This window comes from Panthera onca, chromosome E1 (assembly GCF_046562875.1).
Source record: "Panthera onca isolate mPanOnc1 chromosome E1, mPanOnc1 haplotype 2, whole genome shotgun sequence".
Taxonomy (NCBI): domain Eukaryota; kingdom Metazoa; phylum Chordata; class Mammalia; order Carnivora; family Felidae; genus Panthera; species Panthera onca.
Genome location: NC_138352.1, coordinates 54751548 through 54760858, shown reverse-complemented (window position 1 = coordinate 54760858; position 9311 = coordinate 54751548). Strand labels below are relative to the sequence as shown.

The following is a 9311-nucleotide window of genomic DNA, read 5'->3' as shown; positions in this document are numbered from 1 at the left end:
GCAGGCCTGCGGGCGGGCAGGAAAATGGGAGAGCCTAGATTAAGGTTGCAACCGGGTAGACCAGGAAGTGGGGAAACCGGTTTGCCATTTGGGCCACTTGGGGTGGGGTCTTCTCTCCTGCCTCTCTGCCTGCCTGCCACTCTGCCTGGTGTCCTACAGTGAAGAGGTGTACTGTGTCCCTTTTCTGCTCCATCTAAACTGGCTTTGGGAATGCCAGGAGTAAACAAAAGGGGCAGGGGACTCAGTCCACCTTCCCCTCCCCAAGAGAAGCTTGGGAGAGGAGGGACAGGACAGAGAACAAGAGGGAGAGAGGAAGCAAGTAACCAGAACAGGAGGAGGGGTCAGGGTCAGGGTCAGGGTCAGGGTCAGGGTCTGTGCCGGTCAGAGCTGGAGAAGTCTGTGGAGCCAACAGGTAGGCCAGGGTGGGACAGGGAGGGGGTGGGAGTCGAGCGGGGGCGGGGCAGAGCTGGTGCTCTTCAGGCTGCCTTCGAAGTGGCAGTGGCATCTCCAAGAGAGGTGTGAGAAGGGGCTGGAGCGCCCGGCTTCGGGGTCCTACTTGACAGATGAGCAGACTCCCCTCCCTCCCGGCACGGGCCTCTGCAGTTCCAGCAGATGCCTGCAGGAGGGGCCGCAACCGGAGCTGGGGGCAAGGAGACAGCCCAGCAGGGGGCGCCGGGGGACTGGGTGCCTGCGGCAGAGAGGTGTCTAAGGCGCGGGGGAAGGGGGTGTCCCGGTCGAGGCAGAGGAGGGTCCAGACTCTTCCCGCATCGGGCAGCTGTGGCTTCCGGAGGTCACCTTGGCTGAAAAGTGGCCCCCGAGTCCCCGCGCTCCGCCTTTGCCTCCCTGCCCGGTCCCTCCCCAGGTGCTTTTCCAACCCAAGGTGTGCCAGGGCTTGGAGACCGAGAAGTCCCCCCACCTCGAGGTGCACCCCTCTCCTCCGAGGCCGGTCCCGGGCCTCAGGGATTCATCTCTATCGTGGCGAGAGGATTGCATGGGGTGGGAGAAGCAGGTGGAGCGGGGAGGGGAGCGTGAGCGCGCCCCGCACCCCCGGCCCGGCCGCGCGCCGCGGGATCCCGCCGCGCAGCTGGAGGGCGCGAGGCGCAGCGCCCCCTCCCCTCCTCCGCTCCCCGCCACCCGGGGCGGCCCTTTGTACGTTCCGGCCACACGCGGGTGCCCGCGCCGCGCGCGCTCCCGCCCGCAGTGACACACCCGCGCCGGCCCGCGCGCGCGCCCCCCCACACATACACACACACATACACACACACTCGCTCTCGCACACTCGGTGACACGCCCGCGCGCGCGCGCGCACCCACACGCCCGGCCGCCGGCGCCCTCCCAGCTGGTCCACCCCGGCGGGGCCCGCGCCCCCGGCCCGCCCGCCTGGCACCGCGCCCCGGGGCTGGGGCCGAGCGAGGAGCCCGCGAGGCGGCGAGAGGGCGAGCGCCAGGCAGGCCGGCCCGGGGCCCCCGCCCCCCGCGCCCCCGCCCGATGGGGAACGCTCCGTCCCAAGGCATGTCCCTGTCTCTCTCCTCCCTAATGTGCCTCCATGCTTAAGTGGAAGGTATTTCTGTTTTCTTTGTGTGTTTTCCCTTCGGCCGGGGGCGGGGGCGGCGGCCGGGCCGGGGAGGCGGCGGCCGGTGGGGCGAGGGATGCTCGGGGCGCAGGTGTTGGGGGGGCAGGGGACCGCGGCGTGCGGGCTTGGGAGACGGACCCGGGCGACAGGAGTCCTGGGACCAGAGGGGGTCAGGGATTGGCGAGGCTGGAGACCGAGCGGGGAGGGCCTCGTGATGCCCGGGGGAGGGGGCCCGAGGGGTGAAAATTTAAAGGGGTACGTGTGGAGGGAGGAGGGGTGGAGAGAAGGAAGGGGGATGGATGGTGAGGGGAGTGGGGGAGGGGAGTGGTCCATCCGTGGTGGAGGAAGAGGAGAATGCAGGGGACGTGAAGGGGACGGAGAAGTGGGGGGAGCCTCAAAGGCCTCTCTTTCCCCCAGGTCCCAGAATGGGGTGAACACACTTGGACGGTGGTGGTAGGCGCTTTGCGCCAGCCCCCCAGGGAAGGAAGGGGATGAGTGCATTCTGGGGTTGGCTGTGTTGCCAGGATACAAGCCTGTATTCCCCCCGCCCCCCTCACCTCGAGGCCCTAGCCCTGGAGACCTTAGAGCCTAGGCAGCAGTTGCTGAAACTGGGGACCAGCTCCCCGCTCAGCTGGCGGGTAGGGAGGGGCCATAAGAGGGAGTGGCTGGGGGGAGGGGCTATTTGATCTTAAGCCCTCCCCCTGCGGAGGCCAGAGGGCAGGGGAGGGCGCCCCCAGCTGGGGGGAGCATCCGGGGTGAGTGAGGAGGTAGGGACCGCTGGGGGCTGAGGGGCAGAGGGCGGGGCTGGGGAGGGACGCGCCATAGCCCCCCCTCCCCTCCCACGCACCCCCCTGCTACGTCAGAAGCTCCCGGGCCAGCTCCGAGTCCTGTCGGTGGGGGCAGCAGGATGCTGGTGGAAGCAGAGGGGGCCGGCCGGGTGCCTCCGCAGCTCGGCTGGCAGGGCCCGGCGGGGCGTGTGCGGCTGCTAGTGCTAGCCCCCCCGCCCCACCCCTCCCCATGCAGCCCTGGCAGTGCCTCCGGCGCTTTGCCCTGGCCTGGTGGGAGAGGACAGCCGAGGGCAGCGCGCGATCTCCCAGGGAGGAGGCCGGACCGAGGGACCCTGGGGGCCGAGGGGAGCCAGGTGAGCAGGAACAGGGATTGTGCAAGGAGGAGATCCCTGACTGTTTTTCCCCTCTCTCCAAATACTATGGAAGCAGGAGGTCCTGCAGCCCCCAACTTTAAGGGAAGTGTTTTTCCCCAGTGGCGGGGAGGGGGGGGGGGGCACCTGACTGAGACGTTTCAGGAGATGTTGGAGCTACGGTTGTTTGGGGGGAAGGGGAAACAGATGAGGATTGGCGGTGGGGGATAGCTGACCAGACTTCAGGCTTGTGGGTCTGAATGTTGCTTGGTGGGGGGTTTGAGCACTTTGCGGGGTAGGATACCTTATTCCGGACTCTGGCTATCTTAGTCTGGGTGACCTTGAGCCTATTGCTTTGCTGTCTAACTTCGTGCCTCAGTTTCTCTCATTCCCGTCCCTATCCTTCTTGCTGGTTTTAAAGAATGGATGATGCATTTGGTGGAGACTGTCACTATGAAAATGTGAGGCTCTGTCATTATTGGTGGCAGCTGTCATGGTGGGGTGGTTTTTCTGGCGTGGTTAGGCGTGTGTATGTATGTGGGGGGCAGTTTGGGTTTATGCGTGGGGGGGTTGCTGGTTCTGGTTGGTGTTGGGGCCACTGTGAGCAAGTGTCAAGGCCTGGCATTCACACAGGAAGGAGGACTCCAGGGGAGCTAAGAGTTGTTGGGCTAGAGACTTAGCTGGTGGCCTGGTGTAGAAGTAAGGCTTGGGGGTGAGGGCTCTGGGCGTAAGGGGAGGGGGTCGCGAGAATAAGACCCCCCCCTCCACCCAGATTGCCTGGCACCCAGACACCATTGGCAGCGAGTGCAAAGGCTTTGCCCTGGCTTCTTGCCACCATGCCTTGGGGACAAGAGGGTCTTTGTCCAGTGCCCCCCCCCCCAACCCCCACCCCGTTCCTTCCGCCCTTACCATGATGGCTGATTCTCTGTGATGACCCTCAGGGCTCAGATGGAGACGAGGGTCCCCCATGTGCTCTGGGGATCTGGAAGAAGCAACTGTGGTCCTTGGGCAGTGCCAAGTGGAGAAGGGGGAACTCTCCTAGGGGAAGGATCCCTGGGAATGAGCCATCGGGAGCCCTGCCTCCACCTCAGGCCTTCTGCTTGCCTCCTTGCTTAATGGGGGGAGGGTCGGGTGGAGGGGGGAAGGACTCTGGGGTCTTCATGGTCTGATTCCTGCCGGGCTCCAGGTTTCTCAGAGATGTACAAGGTGCAGCATTGGGTGCTGGGATGCAGAGCCTTAGATGCTCTCTCTTTCACTCTTTGGCCAAGGACCCACCCTGGAAAAAGGGTTTAATTAGAACCATTGATTCCTTCTTTGGCTGCGGGCATTGATCTCAATGGTGTGGTCAGAGCTGGGGGTGGGGGGTGGCATGGCTGCTGTCTGCCCGGTGCCAACTGGGCTCTCTCTGACAAAACCTAAGCTTAGGAGGGAGGGGGCTGGGCCCTTTAAAGTAGCGGGTCTATTTGAGCCCCACCCCCACCCCAGGTCAGGTCTTTGGGGGAAGAAGGGTGCTGGGGTTGAGGATTTGAACAGAGGGAGGGGTGTCTGGGGCTCAGGATCATCCTGAGTGGTGGGCCTGGGGCTCTGGAATGGATGGGCAGCTGTGGGTGGGTGGGATCCTGTGAAGGGGAGTCAGGAGATGACAGGGGGCCTGTGGGCACTGGGCAGGCAGAGAGTTCAGGGGAAAGACCTAGGGCTTGCCATGAAAGCTTCTCTTTCGAGGAATCCCAAGCACTTATCTCCTTCAGCCCTGGCAAGGAGATCCAATTTCTTCTTTTACTTGTGTCCTCAAGGCACAGAGAGGGACAGGGACTGCCTCGGAGGCCCAGCAGGCCTGGGTGTGGCCTTTGAGCCTGGCTTCCTGACCGAGTGGCCCCTGCCTAGGCACAGAGAGCTGAGGGTGAGGCTTCTGGCAGCCTCGAGTCTGGTCTCTGGACTTGGTGGGAGGTGGGGGACAGCTTGTGCCCCCCAAGCCCCCGGCGGCCTGCCGTGGGTGGGCTGGTGCAGGTGCAGGCTTCAATGAGCCACTCAGATGCTCTTTGAAGAATCCCTTGTTGGCTTCCTAGGGCCCATTCGAGCAAAGATAATAAAAATCTGGCCGTCAGCGGGTTTGAGGGCTGCACTCGCTTCCCCTTCTTTCATTCCCAGCTCTGAAAAGCAGAGATGAAGGCTTTGGATTTGGCTGCTGCCCCGAGGGAGAGAGGGAGGGAGGGAGGGAGGCAGAGGAGGAGGGACTGATTTCCTGGCAGCCCCTGGAATCGCTGGGGAGGTGGGCAGAGGGGCAGGGGCCTGGTCCCCAACTCCTGCCAGACAGCCTCCAGGCCTCGATGGGGCTCCTATGCCTGATACCCAGGCCTCAGCTTTGTCCTTCAGTCCCAGAGGCCGGGAGCCCTCCCTCTCTGCTCCGCCGCTCCCACCATCCCCACCCTCCCCTCTCCGCTCTGCCCTTCAGTCTGCCCCCCTTCCTCCCCTGCCTCCCCTCTCTCTACCCCTCAGTTTCTCCTGCTCTGCACTTCACTCTCTCTCCCCACCTTGTCTCCTCTTTCCTCACTCTGTCTGCCCCCTCCCATCTGTTTGCCTTCCTCCCCCCAGCATTGGTCCTGCTTTCTAGGACTGTCTGGAAGGTTGAGAAGCCAAGTTGGGGGTGGGGTGGGGTGGAGGGCAGCCGCAGCCATTGGAGGGACAGGCCTGGGTTGACTATTATGGTCTGTCAGGTGCCATAGTTATCAGAGTCCGAGCGGAAGGGGCTGCTGAGCACTTAGAGATGTGTGTGTAGTGAAGGGCGCTGTCCCCCTCCCCGCACCACAGCGGGCACCTTGCCCTGACACTGGGCTTCAGACACTCCAGTTCTCCTGCCGCCTTCTGCTGCTTGGCTGCCGGAAACCAGCGCCTCTGGCTTCAGGCCCCTCTGCCCCTCGAGCCACACGCAGCCCCAGGCATCGCTGCCGCCCTTGTCCACTCTTCCCTTCACTGCCACCACCGTTTCCAGGCTCAGAGGTGGGAAGGGAAGGTTCTGAGAAGCCCTTTGCCCTATCCCCGCCCCTCACCCCCAGTCTCTGGTAGGCCTTCCTGGAGCCCCATTTAGGCCCTGTGCCCTCTTTGTCATCTTGTCCACCTCCCATATGAAGGACAAGACCCTCCGGAAAGAGCACTAGACTCTGAGTAAAGACACCTCGTTCCCATTCTTCCTCGGCACCCAAATGTCCCAGTGACCTTGAGCAAGTCCCTGCCTGGTGCGGGCCGCTTTCCTCACCTGTGAAATGAGGGGGCGTGGGCTGGATCATCTCCAAGGTCTCTTCTGACATTCCGTGGATGTTGTGTCTCTCTTCTGGGTGATTTGCATATGCTTTGCATATATTAATGGTGCCTGCTTGAAGGGGGAAGGTGCCACCCACAAGGACCAGAGTCCCACCCACCATTCCCACTTCCCTTGCCCATTGGTCCATGCTTTTACTGCTAGAATCTCCCAGGGGATGGAAGCTGAGGCCTGAGCATTCCCCGGGGAGGTGGGTCTGGGCCCTCAGCTCCAGACATGCCCAAGGTAGGATGGGGGGTAGCCCTAATGGAGGGGATCCCTACCCTCATCACTCCTGCTACCAAAGGCCCAAACAGGGAAGCCAAGGGCTGTGTGACTTTATCACAGTTGCCTGTGGCTACCGTGGGGTGTGTGAAACCCCACTGAAGCTGGCTTGGGGGCCTCCCTTCTCCATTCTCAGGGCCTGAGCACCCGCTAGATGCTAAGGCGCTTAGCTAGGTGTACGAATTCCTCCTCTCGCTTCAGCTACCATCCACAGCCCAGGGCTGGTCATTCCGTCTTGTACTCCTGCCCACTTCTGCTCAGGCCCCTGGGCTCTGGGTATGTGTGGGTTGGAACTTGGACCTGAGAGCTGGTCACTGAGGGAGCACTAGTTCATTGCATATCTGGGCCCTGCCTAGTTACCACACCAAAGGTGAAGCCCCGTGCTCCCTATAAGGGTCACAGATGTCATCAGGGAGAGAGAATCTGCTGCCCCGGGTTCTGTCCCCACCTCCATCAGCCCAGCAGCTCTCTTGAGGACTGCCCCCAGGGCCGTCTCCCCTGCCACTTGGCCTGTGCCCTGTGTCTGGTGTGGGCCAGTCCTGCTTCTGTTGCTCTGCCCCCTAAAATGCCCATCACCTGGGGCAAGACTGGGGTAAAAATTGGCAGCCTGGAGAAGTGCCAGGTGACCGAGTAAGGGTGACCGAGTAAGGGTGAGGACATCTGAAGACAGAGCAAAGATGCGCCCCACCGCCAAGGAGGACTGAGCCAGAGGAAATGGAGCAAGAGGGATCAAGGTTAGATTTAGTCTTAGCGAGAGGCCGTCCCAGGGGGCAGATTAGTTTCTGACCATGGGATTGCTGGGAAGATTAAGTGAAATCGTAGATGAAAATGTCCAACACATAGCCCGATACATATTAAACACTCAGTAAATGGCGTGGGGGGAGAGAACAGATGTTTCTGAAACCGGCAAAGACCCTCCCCTAACCTTGAGACTCAGGCTTTTGTAGGGGATGAGGAGTTGGAGGGACCGTTCCCAGAAGAGCTGTTTCTCCCACACTCGGGCTCCTTTTCCACCAACGCACCCCTCCTGCCTCACGCATGCCCTGGGCTCAGGGCCCAGCCACCCTGGCATACCCTAGCCTCATCCTCTCTGCCGCAGGTGGGCAAACAGAAGGGTTTGAGGGCGAGAAAAATGTACTTCTACCCTTCCCCCAATCTTTGCCCAGGACAGCTTGAAAGGAAACAGGCCCACGCTGTAGTAGGAGGAATAGAGGTTAGATAGGAAAGAAAACCTCCCAGAGTGTGAAGGGGGGGCGGTACTGTAAGGTGGGGAGCTCCCGTGGTGTTTTGCATCTTTGACCGCAGTGATAGGTGTGTGTGAGCATGAGTGGGCTGATGTCGTACCTAGGGGCAGGGGACTGGTTGGCATGACCTTTGAGATGACCTTTGGGCCATCCTGAGGAGCTTGATAGATCCAGTTTAACCTCCTGTGGCTCTTGTGGTTGGCAAAGTACAGGGGTCCATGATGGAGAGGGGTCCAGACCTGCTGGGGAGGAGAAGGGGACAGGGTAGTCACTCTTTAATCCCCTAGGGCAGAGAGGTGACGGGCTGTGTAAACAGCAAACATTGGACCAGTATCAGGTTGCCTGCCTTCCCTGCTGCTGTGTGACGTTAGGCGAGTTAGTTGCCCACTCTGGTCTTCAGTGTCCTTGGTATGGGAAGAGAGGGTGGAACCAGAGAATCTCTAAGGTCTCTTCCAGCTGTCACAAGTTCTAGCTACTTCCTCTCCCCTGAGATAATACATGCCTCGCCACAGAGAGGGTGGGAAGAATATTTCCGAGCTCCAGCGAAACCGGGTAAAATGGAGATTTGGCCCAGGAGAGCATTGGCACAAGCGCTTGAGCGCGGGCACACCCCCACCCCCCTTGCAAACAGTCCCTCATTCTCCAAAGGCACATTGTGCCTAAGTCTACCCTCTCAGCCCGGCGGATGGATAAGGGAGCGGCTAGAAGATTCAGCCATCTGAGTCATAAACTCAGTTTTCTGCTCATCCCAGCAGAACTCATTCCATTCCATTCGGAGACTCGAATCCAGTCCGGATTTTCCTTCGCAGAGGCCCTACCCGCGGGTGGCTCCTCTCCCCCACAGCCTTTTTCTGGTTCCGGGTGGCCTCCGCCACCTGGCCCAGTTGACTGCATGTCCCGGTATGGAGTCACGGAAGACCGGGAGGGAGTTGGGTTCCCCCCCCCCCCCCCCAAGCCTGCCTGCCTCACCTCTGCAAACATCCTCAACCCAGCACACCGGCTTCTTTTCCGCCCCAGCTACAGAGCTTGCTGGAGCCCTCAGACCCAGAGACCCCAACCGAGAAGTCCACACCCAGAGACCCCTGTGGAGACGCCCTAGCTAGAGCTGTTTGTGCCAAGCAGGCTCCCCACACCCCCAGGGCCTGTGATAATTGCAGACACAGCGGGCATCTGTGGCGTCACCCTAGGCCCCAGCGTCTGCCTCATTGGGGAAGAATTAATGATTCCATCTCATTGGGAAGGCATTCCACGGCTCACTGAAGCCTTTTCAGAGGAAGACTCAGCGCTCTGCCTGCTCCCCTGGGCTGTCCCCTGCCCACTTCGCTCCCCCCCCCACTCCTGCTTCCTCCCCCCCAGGGCTAGGCTGGCCTGATGAGTCCCCATTCCCGTCCCAGCCACTTTGTAAGTAAAAGTTAGGGCTCTGCGGAAAAGTGAGGGCCTTTAGGACTGACATAGACTCTCACCTTGCCAGCCCCCTGACTTTCAAGACTCTCCCTAACGTGGGTGCTCAGGGGATTTCTGGAAGTTAAAAGAAGGCTAAGGGGTGAAAGGCTCCCTGGAGCCTCTTCCGTGGGGGAGGAGGGAGAGCAGGAAAGGGGCCCCTGGAGGGCCAGAAGTCACTTAAAGATGAAGCCCAAGAGATCCTGATCCAGCTCCTGTGGAACCCAACAGCTCACCCCCCCTCCCCTGGTCCCTCCCTGACCGCTCTGCAGCCCGGAGTTAGAATCTTCTGCCTCCTAGGATGGCAGGAAGAGGACGAGGCAGGAAGAGACTGGA

The 9311-nt window shown here is 61.3% G+C and overlaps 1 protein-coding gene across 14 annotated transcripts in view; it reads left to right on the top strand.

Moving 5' to 3' along the window:
- The first annotated feature begins 1217 nt into the window (after window positions 1-1217).
- SRCIN1 (SRC kinase signaling inhibitor 1) overlaps window positions 1218-9311 on the top strand; it is a 67483-nt gene continuing 59389 nt past the window's right edge. For 6 of the 14 annotated variants that reach the window (XM_078437226.2, XM_078437225.2, XM_078437223.2 and 3 more), the window contains exon 1: window positions 2358-2714. In XM_078437226.2, coding sequence (XP_078293352.1) covers window positions 2591-2714 — 124 coding nt within the window. In that variant the 5' untranslated portion in view covers window positions 2358-2590. Of the gene's footprint in view, window positions 1562-2357; window positions 2715-9311 lie in introns of those variants that run through there. The other 8 variants (XM_060646247.3, XM_078437228.2, XM_078437227.2 and 5 more) reach the window with 7 other exon arrangements.